This window comes from Pelmatolapia mariae, linkage group LG3_W, assembly GCF_036321145.2.
Source record: "Pelmatolapia mariae isolate MD_Pm_ZW linkage group LG3_W, Pm_UMD_F_2, whole genome shotgun sequence".
Taxonomy (NCBI): Eukaryota; Metazoa; Chordata; class Actinopteri; order Cichliformes; family Cichlidae; genus Pelmatolapia; species Pelmatolapia mariae.
This window is the reverse complement of record NC_086229.1, coordinates 69,484,083-69,496,198: the sequence shown is the minus strand read 5'-3', so window position 1 is coordinate 69,496,198 and position 12,116 is coordinate 69,484,083. Positions and strand designations below refer to the sequence as shown.

The 12,116-nt window shown below is 42.1% G+C and overlaps 1 protein-coding gene across 4 annotated transcripts; it reads left to right on the top strand.

Annotated features, from left to right (window-relative positions):
- Positions 1 to 1,232: 1,232 nt before the first annotated feature.
- On the top strand, positions 1,233 to 10,738 carry LOC134624768 (zinc finger protein 239-like). Of its 4 annotated transcripts, XM_063469810.1 has the most exons (5): positions 1,233 to 1,522; positions 3,024 to 3,125; positions 3,233 to 3,283; positions 8,563 to 9,579; positions 9,826 to 10,738. In XM_063469810.1, the coding sequence occupies exons 2-4, from the start codon at positions 3,108 to 3,110 to the stop codon at positions 9,553 to 9,555; spliced, it is 1,062 nt and encodes a 353-aa protein (XP_063325880.1). In that variant the 5' UTR covers positions 1,233 to 1,522; positions 3,024 to 3,107; the 3' UTR covers positions 9,556 to 9,579; positions 9,826 to 10,738. The 4 variants fall into 4 exon arrangements, with proteins under 4 accessions (XP_063325880.1, XP_063325881.1, XP_063325879.1 ...); XM_063469811.1 differs by lacking the exon at positions 3,233 to 3,283 and having other exon boundaries at positions 9,826 to 10,737; XM_063469809.1 differs by lacking the exon at positions 1,233 to 1,522 and having other exon boundaries at positions 3,077 to 3,125; positions 7,621 to 9,579; positions 9,826 to 10,737.
- The last annotated feature ends 1,378 nt before the right edge of the window (positions 10,739 to 12,116 follow it).

The following is a 12,116-nucleotide window of genomic DNA, read 5'->3' as shown; positions in this document are numbered from 1 at the left end:
AGCTGCTTTTTCATGAAACGGGAATAAAGTTAGTGATGGGCAGATGAAGCTTCATGAAGCACTGAAGCTTTTCATCCAATTGGTTCACCCCAGCGCAAAGCGTCTTGAAGCTTCATTTGCTCTAGTAGGAGATCTACTGGACGTAAAAATATTAGTTGGCATGAATTTGAAGAGTGTGGCATTTTGCACACAGCCTGTAAATGTCAACAACAAAAGGAGTGTGTAAAACATGTATATTATAGTGATGGCAGTATACTGTGTATATTTATACTGCCAGTATGGAAAATGATTATTTGGAAATGCTTAAAATGGAAATGATCATTTACTGTGAGGTGAGGTGTGGTTGGGGTTTGGACAGTGGTTGTGCTTTTGTAACGTTGAGGTATGGACAGCTACACACTGAGGCTTTGAGCCTCAGTCCTGCCTGTTCACATTTCATTCTGTAAAAACTAAATTTTCACTGCTTTTATGACCTTTTCAGTGGGGAGAACATAGCTAGGATTTAATGATTTAACAGATCTTTTAAATCCTTTGTCCTCCACAATGCTAAATGTCTGGGAGTCCTCAATCACCATGCTAACCAGGTCTCCATCTATTTGAGATTGTTCTCCTGAGGAAAGACAATAAAAACAAAGCACAAATATAAATATCACACACGTAACTTATTACAGTTGTATAATATTGTTATATCATTTAGTAAAATTACGGCATGCTATATTATCATGGCATTTGATGGCTCACCTGGTCTTGCTCCACAATCGGTGTTCCCCTTATTCTCATGCAAAGCTCTGCAGTGCCTGAGCATGGATGAGGTGTTGTTGTTATATCCCAGCTCCCTGGCACATAGCAAACACTTCACCTTGTACAAAAGTAAAGACAGCTTAACATAAATTGTATTGCACCATCAGTATTATGAAAATACATCTTCTGTAGAAATGTACATACCTTGTTGGGAGGAATAAGATCAAAATGTTCCCACACAGGGGAGGACATCCTCCTCTTCTTAGCTGGCTCCATTCTCTCCTGACTTACTCTCCTAAACCTCCAAACTGTCTCCAAACTCTCACTAACCACAGCTCTCCATGAAACATCCACATTTTGAATGAAGTCTGAGGGGTTTATATCGCTGTCGTAGCTCGCGGCAAAGTTCGAACCACTTCCTGAACCAGTCACGTGGTACAGCGGGCAGCGAGGCTTCGGACGTCATCATTTTCAGCTCCTCCCATAAAAGAAGCAAGCCTCGATACGCACATCGCGGAAACGTCCCCTCAATTATTCGAGACAAGCTTCGAAGCCTCGATACAGAACGTCACATCACTAAGTAAAGTAGTGAACTTACAGGAACATATACCACTACCAACGTTTGGATCGATATCTGCATCGATCTGCACACCCTTGTCTCCTGGATCCTAGCTGAGATCAGCGTGAATCACGTGGGTCTCTGCTCCCTGATCTGTTTCCTGTTTGGAAAGACTTCCAGCTTCATCACGGAGTGTCTCTCGGTTTGTGGGCTCATCTAAAGGTAAGCACCGAGCTAACTTTAATGTGGGTTCAGTTTATGTTGAGTTTATCTCTGTTGAGAATAATAGATTGCTTGGTATACATTGGAGTTAGACAGACTGTAGAGTTTGTGATTGTCTGCAACATTATAATCTGGCGGTTGCTAGGGGGTAAGAATACATACAGAAAAATAGTCTGCAGGGCAGGAGAAGAGCCAACCCCCAGGACAGGAAGCCACGGGTACAAGCGTGGGGGTCTGACGTCACTAGCCGTGTCTGGGCCTAAACTCCGCTGCAGGTCCATATATCAAACGATCACTGTGGCATTACTGAGAGTTGAAAAACTGTCTAAAGTCTGTAATCTTTAATAAAATGATCAGCGTTCTGCTCTACCAGGTGTAACAATTGAGTTTAACATCCAGGCATCCATGAAAATGGAATTTATGACATTTAACGGAGTTAGCGCGCTAACTTCCTGCTAACTTCTATCTTCTATCTAAATACAATATAGAATGTCCTGACTGCGGGGTTTTGGAAACAAAACGTACAGCTCTGCTATCACTTCCAACATAAATGAAGACAGAAAACTAAACAGCAGTGACGTTTGTAGGGTTACTGAAGTTTGGCTAGCTGGTATATAATGATGTGCTACGTGACCGCTAGCGACACAGCTATGTTAGCATAATATAAACAAGCTAACTTTTTTTCCACTCGATAAAAGTTAACGTGAGTGTTCTCGGTGGTCAGGAACAAATGTAATCGCATGGCAGGATGCTGGAAAAGGACTAAACTTCAGCCAGGAGAACAAGTGAGATAATCCATCCACAATACGAGGTTAGGCATTCATATACTGCTGCCTGGGCTGTGCTGTAGTTACATCCTAAGGTTTTAAAAACTGAGCTTAAATAAATGATTAGCGGTAATAAAAGCCGAGGGATCAACAGTGATCACTGACTGTTTTAGGAGCTTTTTGAGATTAAATAGAAGAAAATACGAAACATTAAACATGTTAACAACACAAAAGCGATATTAAACGCAGACTACTTTAGGCCCGGAAGTAGGATTCGTCACGTCATCACTGAACAACCGGATAGGACTTCATAGGATGATCTCCAGATGCATCTGTATTTTATTTTCTTCCAGCGCAAATAAAAACGGCTGATTCTTCACCTGGAAGTAAAAGTCTCCAAAAGGTCGCTACCATCAAAAATCCGTGAAATCGGAGAAGTGTGTTCACAGTTTATTGTGAACATGTTGACAGAGTGAGAGACTGTTTGCAGAAAAACACCAACTAATCATTAGCTCAGCATGCTGGAAGAAGCTGAGCGCTCGCTTGCTTGTTCAATTATTTCCATCTCGCTTTGACTGCAGCTGTAACCTCACGCATTCCAGCAGGATTTGTAAAAAGAGTTTTGATAAACACAATGCTGGACAGCAATGCTGTCATACATATGTATGTATGTATATATGTGTATGTGTGTATATATATATATATATATATATATATATGTGTGTGTGTCCCAGCTGAGTAACAGGAGTCTGGTGGTGCAACAGAGGAACAATTTCATCCATTTGGACTCAGCTCAGCCACTACAGAGGAAACAATCAATGACTTCAACACAAAAGGTGAGAAAAATATCACAGTTATAATATTACTGAAACTGTGTGCACAGCTGGTGTGTTAGTTAACAGCAGCTTTATCTTTTGCATCCTGGGCTCATCCATATATACAGAATCTACATTCAAATCGGTGGCGCTGTCACTTGGTGTTCGCTCGCTTTGTGGTAGAGTATCACTTCCTGTTCCTGCTCAAACACAGTGGTGTTTCTGAGTAGCTTTTCTGCTTAGCAATTTAATTTAAATCTTTTGATACATTCCTTTTTCATAGTATAATCTTGACGTGCTTCATCTGAATCACCCTTTCTGTGTGCTCACTACCTAATTTATAGCCAAAGTATTCACTCACTGTCTCTTTACTGTTTCGCTAGCTTAGCTTAGCTCGTAGCCGACTCGTTAGCACCATGGCTACTTCACCTGTCCCTCCTGCACTTTCCTGCTCATTGTGTCAGATGTTTAGTTACTCCTCGGCCTCCTTTAGCAGTAATGATACCTGTAACAAATGTAGCATATTTGCAGCTCTGGAGGCCAGGATTACTGAATTGGAGACTCGGCTTCGTACCCTTCATTCACCCGTAGCTAGCCAGGCCCCTGTAGCTGGTGTAGCCGAAGATAGTGTAGGCCCCGCTAGCTGTTCCCCGGCAGACCCCAAGCAGCTGGGGAAAGAGGGCGGCTGGGTGACGGTGAGGAGGAAGCATAGTCTTAAACTGAAGCCCCAGGTACACCACCAACCTGTTCATGTGTCTAACCGTTTTTCCCCACTCGGCGACACACCCGCCGGGGGTCAAACTCTGGTAATTGGTGATTCTGTTCTCAGACATGTGAAGCTAGAGACACCGGCAACCATAGTCAGTTGTCTTCCAGGGGCCAGAGCAGGCGACATTGAAGGAAATTTAAAACTGCTGGCTAAGGGTAAACGTAAATACAGTAAGATCATAATTCATGTCGGCAGTAATGACACCCGGTTACGCCAATCGGAGGTCACTAAAATCAATATTGAATCGGTGTGTAACTTTGCCAAAACAATGTCAGACTCTGTAGTTTTCTGTGGTCCCCTCCCCAATCAGACCAGGAGTGACATGTTTAGCCGCATGTTCTCCTTAAATTGCTGGCTGTCTGAGTGGTGTCCCAGAAACGATGTGGGCTTCATAGATAATTGGCAAACTTTCTGGAGGAAACCTGGTCTTGTTAGGAGAGAAGGCATCCATCCCACTTTGGATGGAGCAGCTCTCATTTCTAGAAATATGGACCAATTTATTAAACCCCCCAAAATATGACTATCCAGAGTTGGGACCAGGAAGCAGAGTTGCAGTCTTACACGCCTCTCTGCAGCTTCTCTCCTCCTGTTACCCCCCAAAAAACCCATCTCCATTGAGACTGTGTCAGCTCCCAAACAGACAAAAAACAAACTAAAAACCAGCAATAAAAAATTTAAACATAAAAAATCACAAAGACAGACTTTTAATTCATTTGAAAGCCTGATGCTTAGCCTCGTCCACCCCAGTTGTAAAACTCAGAAACCAGTACTTACTTGTTATCATCTATCGTCCACCTGGGCCTTACACAGAGTTTCTGTCTGATTTCTCAGACTTTTTATCTGATTTAGTGCTCAGCTCAGATAAAATAATTATTGTGGGTGATTTTTAACATCCACGTAGATGCTAAAAATGACAGCCTCAACATGGCATTTAATCTGTTATTAGACTCAATTGGCTTCTCTCAAAATGTAAAAGAACCCACCCACCACTTTAATCACACTCTAGATCTTGTTTTAACATATGGCATAGAAACTGAACATTTAACAGTGTTTCCTGAAAACCCTCTGCTGTCTGATCATTTCCTGATAACATTTACATTTACAATAATTGATTACACAGCAGTGGAGAGTAGACTTTATCACAGTAGATGTCTTTCTGAAAGTGCTGTAACTAAGTTTAAGAATATAATCCACCCACTGTTATCATCTTCAATGCCCTGTACCAACATAGAGCAAAGCAGCTATCTGAACGCTACTCCAACAGAGGTCGATTATCTTGTTAATAATTTTACCTCCTCACTACTTACGACTCTGGATACTGTAGCTCTTGTGAAAACTAAGGTCTCAAATCAGAAGTACCTGACTCCGTGGTATAATTCTCAAACACGTAGCCTAAAGCAGATAACTCGTAAGCTGGAGAGGAAATGGCGTGTCACAAATTTAGAGGATCATCATTTAGCCTGGAGAAATAGTTTGCTGCTTTATAAGAAAGCCCTCCGCAAAGCCAGAACATCTTACTATTCGTCACTGATTGAAGAAAAAAGGAACAACCCCAGGTTTCTCTTCAGCACTGTAGCCAGGCTGACAAAAAGTCAGAGCTCTACTGAGCCAACCATCCCTGTAACGTTAACTAGTAATGACTTCATGAACTTCTTCACAAATAAAATTTTTATCATTAGAGAAAAAATTACCAATAATCATCCCACAGATGTAATATTATCTACAGCTACTTTTAGTACCATCGATGTTAAGTTACTCTTTTTCTCCAATTGATCTTTCTGAGTTAACTTCAATAATTAATTCCTCCAAACCATCAACGTGTCTTTTAGACCCCATTCCTACAAAACTGCTCAAAGAAGTCCTGCCATTAATTAATTCTTCGATCTTAAATATGATCAACCTATCTCTAATAATCGGCTATGTACCACAGGCCTTCTAGGTGGCTGTAGTTAAACCTTTAAATGGTAAATGGCCTGTATTTATATAGCGCCTTTATGGTCCCTAAGGACCCCAAAGCGCTTTACATATCCAGTCATTCACCCATTCACGCACACATTCACACACTGGTGATGGCAAGCTATGTTGTAGCCACAGCCACCCTGGGGCGCACTGACAGAGGCGAGGCTGCCGGACACTGGCGCCACCGGGCCCTCTGACCAGCGACACTTCTGTGACAGCTGCTCACTTCTAACCTTTACTTAAAAAGCCATCTCTAGACCCAGCTGTCTTAGCTAATTATAGGCCAATCTCCAACCTTCCTTTCATATCAAAAATCCTTGAAAGAGTAGTTGTCAAACAGCTAACAGATCATCTGCAGAGAAATGGCTTATTTGAAGAGTTTCAGTCAGGTTTCAGAGCTCATCACAGCACAGAAACAGCTTTAGTGAAGGTTACAAATGATCTTCTTATGGCCTCTGACAGTGGACTCATCTCTGTGCTTGTCCTGCTAGGCCTCAGTGCTGCGTTCGATACTGTTGACCATAATATCCTATTAGAGCGATTAGAACATGCTGTAGGTATTACAGGTACTGCACTGCAGTGGTTTGTATCATATCTATCTAATAGACTCCAATTTGTTGAAGTAAATGGAGAGTCCTCTTCACACACTAAGGTCAATTATGGTGTTCCACAGGGTTCAGTGCTAGGACCAATTCTATTTACATTATACATGCTTCCCCTAGGCAGCATCATTAGAAGACATAGCATAAATTTTCACTGCTATGCAGATGACACGCAGCTCTATCTATACATGAAGCCAGGTATCACAGACCAATTAGTTAAACTGCAGGAATGTCTTAAAGACATAAAGACCTGGATGGCCACTAACTTTCTGCTTCTTAATTCAGATAAAACTGAGGTTATTGTACTCGGCCCTGAAAATCTTAGAAATATGGTATCTAAGCAGATTCTTACTCTGCTACGCATTACCTTGGCCTCCAGTAATGCCGTGAGGAACCTTCAGGAACAGTCATTTTTGACCAGGACATGTCCTTCAATGCACATATTAAAATAAATATGTAAGACTGCTTTCTTCCATTTGCGCAACATCTCTAAAATTAGAAATATCCTGTCTCAGAGTGATGCTGAAAAACTAGTTCATGCATTTATTACTTCCAGGCTGGACTACTGTAATTCTTTATTATCAGGATGTCCTAAAAACTCGCTGAAAAGCCTTCAGCTGATCCAAAATGCTGCAGCAAGGGTACTGACAGGGACTAGAAAGAGAGAGCATATTTCTCCTGTTTTGGCTTCCCTTCATTGGCTTCCTGTTAAATCCAGAATTGAATTCAAAATCCTGTTCCTCACATACAAGGTCTTAAATAATCAAGCCCCATCTTATCTTAATGACCTTATAGTACCATATCACCCTATTAGAGCACTTCGCTCTCGCACTGCAGGCTTACTTGCTGTCCCTAGAGTATTTAAAAGTAGAATGGGAGGCAGAGCCTTCAGTTTTCAGGCCCCTCTTCTGTGGAACCAGCTTCCAGTTTGGATTCGGGAGACAGACACTATCTCTACTTTCAAGATTAGGCTTTAAACTTTCCTTTTTGCTAAAGCATATAGTTAGGGCTGGACCAGGTGACCTTGAATCCTCCCTTAGTTATGCTGCAATAGACATAGGCTGCCGGGGATTCCCATGATGCACTGAGTTTTTCCCCTTCCAGTCACCTTTCTCACTCACTATGTGTTAATAGACCTCTCTGCATCGAATCATATCTGTTATTAACCTCTGTCTCTCTTCCACAGCATGTCTTTCATCCTGTTTTCCTTCTTTCACCCCAACCGGTCGCAGCAGATGGCCCCGCTCCTCCCTGAGCCTGGTTCTGCCGGTGGTTTCTTCCTGTTAAAAGGGAGTTTTTCCTTCCCACTGTCGCCAAAGTGCTTGCTCATAGGGGGTCATATGATTGTTGGGTTTTTCTCTGTATTTATTATTGTGCTATCTACTGTACAATATAAAGCGTCTTGAGGCGACTTTTGTTGTGATTTGGCGCTATATAAATAAAATTGAATTGAATTGAAATCAGAAACCACAGAAGTTACAAATGGTAAAATGGTAAATGGCCTGTTTTTATATAGCGCTTTTTATGGTCCCTAAGGACCCCAAAGCTCTTTACATATCCGGTCATTCACCCATTCACGCACACATTGACACACTGGTGATGGCAAGCTACGTTGTAGCCACAGCCACCCTGGGGCGCACTGACAGAGGCGAGGCTGCCGGACACTGGCGCCACCGGGCCCTCTGACTACCACCAGTAGGCAACGGGTGAAGTATCTTGCCCAAGGACACAACGACCGAGACTGTCCGAGCCAGGGCTCGAACTAGTAACCTTCCGATTACAAGGCGAACTCCAAACTCTTGAGCCACGATCGCCCCTACAAGAAAATACAAAGATCATATTTTATAAGCACACACTGAAACAACAATATCATCAGTTGAACTTGCAATTTCGGAAAAGATTTTCGGAAAAGATTTTCTTCATTGATCAATATTTCTTCAATAATGTCATTTTAATTAAAACTCTCATTGTGTCACATCATTGTAATGTGATACTGCCACCAGAAGGTGGTGGAAACACACCTACAATGTTTTTGTTGACATGTTGAATTCCACTGATGGAGGGAGTTTCAGTTTGTTCCATGACTGCATTTCACTCACTGCTTCTGTTTGTATCTCTGTCACTGCAGGACCAACATGGAGCAAGAAGTCAGCGCTCTCAGGAGGCAGACAAACCTCACAGAAGAAAGGGAGAGAAAACCTACAGTTGTGATGAGTGTGGAAAGTCTTTTACCCAGGCTGGAAGCCTAAAAACACACCAACTCACCCACAGTGGAGTTAAACCTTACAGCTGTGACTTGTGTGGAAAGTCTTTTACCCAGGCTGGACACTTGAAAAAACACCAACTCATCCACAGTGGAGTTAAACCTTACAGCTGTGACTTGTGTGGAAAGTCTTTTACCGAGGCTGGACACTTGAAAAAACACCAACTCATCCACAGTGGAGTTAAACCTTACAGCTGTGACTTGTGTGGAAAGTCATTTACCCAGGTTGGACACTTGAAAAAACACCAACTCATCCACAGTGGAGTTAAACCTTACAGCTGTGACTTGTGTGGAAAGTCATTTACCCAGGTTGGACACTTGAAAAAACACCAACTCATCCACAGTGGAGTTAAACCTTACAGCTGTAAATTGTGTGGAAAGTCTTTTACCGAGGCTGGAGGCTTAAAAACACACCAACTCATCCACAGTGGATTTAAACCTTACAGCTGTGAGTTGTGTGGAAAGTCTTTTAACCGGGCTGGAAACTTAAAAACACACCAACTCATCCACAGTGGATTTAAATCTTACAGCTGTGAGTTGTGTGGTAAGACTTTGGCTCAAAATAGCAGCTTACAGAGGCATCTAGTTACCCACTCTGGAATTAAGGCATACAGCTGCGACTTTTGTGGAAAAAGTTTCAGCGACAAACACTACCGAAATATTCACCTGCGGATTCACACTGGAAATGAAGTTTCCTGCTGTGATCAGTGTGGGAAACCATTTACAACAGATGCACAGTTACAACAACACATGTTTAGCCACACTGAGGAGAGACCTTACAAATGTGACCTGTGTGAGAAGACTTTTAAAGCTCCAAATCAGCTGAAAAAACACCAACAGATCCACACCAGAAAGTAACTCTACAAGTGCAGTTACTGTGAGGTATGTATTTATCTTTATCTTGTAATTTTAACCAGATTGTTTGGAAAAAGTCTGATCAGTAAACTTATGGAGTTATACTGAATGAACTGTTTGGAAAAATGAAGACTCATCTTCGCTCAGTAAGCTGAGTGTTATAATGTAAACAGTAAAATGTAATTGGACGTTGGCAGAGATGCTCTTTATTTCAGGCGACATTCAGGATAAAAATGTTGAAGGAATTCCCTGATTTATAATGTCTTTGTTTAGAAGTAGAGCAACGCACATGGATCCATTTCTCAACCCTGTCGTCACTGTGGTGGTGGGAAAGAGTTTCTCTGTGACCTTTGTGGAAAAACCTTCAGTCATGAACGGGACCTAAAACCACATCAACGTAGACACACTGGAGGCAAAATGAACTACTGCAAAGAATGTGGGAGAGGCTTCCACACACCAAGTACATATACATGAACTCTTCCACAGTGGGGTCAAGAAGCACATATGTGACCAGTGTGGGTCATCCTTCACCACTGCACATGAGCTTAAAGAAAAAGCATAAGGGAATCCACACAGGAGAGACACCATACAAGTGCAGACACTGTGACAAAAGCTTCTCACAATCAGGTCATCGTAACAAACATGAACGTACACACATGGAAGTGAACTTCAGCTGTGACCAGTGTGACAAGAGCTTCAGGAATCTCAGTTCATACTCTGAACACAAACGATTCCACACTGTAAATTAACTGTTTCACTGTTACCAATGTGCAAAAACATTCACTTCATTATTTGCTCTGTGCAAACATCAGCCTGATCATGCAGGACTGAAATCACTGGATCATAATGAATCTGAAGAGAGAGAAAGATCCTCTTCTGGTTTCAGGGTCAGACTTAAAAACCTTGAGATCAGGCTCCACAGAGTTCAGATGGAATCTCCTGTAAAGAGTGTCAGCTGATGTCACACTTGGATCTGATGAGGTAGCTCTGATTTCTGGAGCTGCAGTGAATAATCCTGAATATTACATTTAGGAAGCTGCATGTATAGATATGTATATCAAGTTTATGTTATCTCTGTTACATTTTAGTCTTTGTTTCCTTAGGACACAGTAGTGTTTAGTAGTTGTACTTGTTACTGTATTATTAAAGTTATAGGAATGTCTTTTTTTACCAAACTAATAAACTAATAAAGTATCAGAATTGCAGATATGGATATATATTCAGAGGTGGGTAGTAATGAGCTACATTTACTCCATTACATTTACTTGAGTAAGTTTTTGAAAAAAATGTACTTTTAAGTACCTTTTTTGCACGATACTTTTTACTTTTACTTGAGTACATTTATAAAGAAGAAATGCTACTTTTAGTCCGCTACATTTGCAAAATTCGACTCGTTACTTAAAAAAAAAATTAGTTTTAACACATTAGATAACATGCCGTCAGTGGAGTTTCCGGTAACTTTTTTTACCAATGAGACGTGGCCATACACTCACAAGACCAGTTTGAACCCGTGGCGGGCGGAGCGGCCCAAGCGTTTCAAAGTAGCGACACACGGAAAGAAGAAATATGATGGCAGAGTCTACGCTAGAGCAGAAGAGGATGAACACCATTGGCCTCACATACAAAGAATGTTTCACTTAAAAGCAGTACAAAAGAACAGCTATGTCTGCAGTGTCGGTGTCTTCAGTCAGAGCCAAAACAAACCAACTTTTCAGCGTTAAACAAATCAGCTCGTAACCTGATGAAACAGTAAGTTTTCTCTAAATATCTTTTTAGCTGTGGTTAGCTGGTTGTCAGTCTTACGGTGTGTTCACACGGAACGCGATAGACGCGAGCGAAAACGCCCCAAACGCCCCTAATTTGACGCGTGCACATTCGCACCTCAACGCGTGTCCAAGAAAAATCCATCACGCGTCAAAATTGCATATTTTGACGCGCATGAACCGGAAATGTGGGAGGAAGTTTTATTATGCTGTGCTTTTTCTCCGTCTGCGCGCCACTTTCGTGCACCTTTTTCCCTCGTGGTGCAGGTGTGTATCTCCGAATGAGGGTCATAGTTATGAGTGTTTTTGGGCTGTTTTTTCTATTGGACGTGATGGTTATCAAAACCAAACATGATAAGTTTGGCAAGCGCAGGAGACACGACACGGAGGAGATTTGTCAATCAGGCTGCAGAATGCAATGCGCATTGTGGAAAGCTGTACGGTGCAATAACAAAAATCAGCGAAATGTGACGGGTGAATAGCGGGACCACTGTATACTGTTTTATTAATAAACAAAATATATTCCTATATGACAACACGCATAAATTAACTGCCTACATTAATTCACTGTAAACCTTGTCCTTCTGACTGACACTCCCCTGCTGCCTCTCCGGGCTGCCCCTGGTCCTCGGGGGGGGGGGGGGGGGAGTTCTCCATGGTCCGCACCATATTGCTGCTAGTCTCCCGCAGGGTGAGGAAGGGGTCCAGAAACCCCATGACCGCGAAGAACTTCCATCTCTTCCCCGATCCTGCTGCAGACCCACTCCTCTTCTCCTTATTATATGTGTCCCTGAGGCTCTT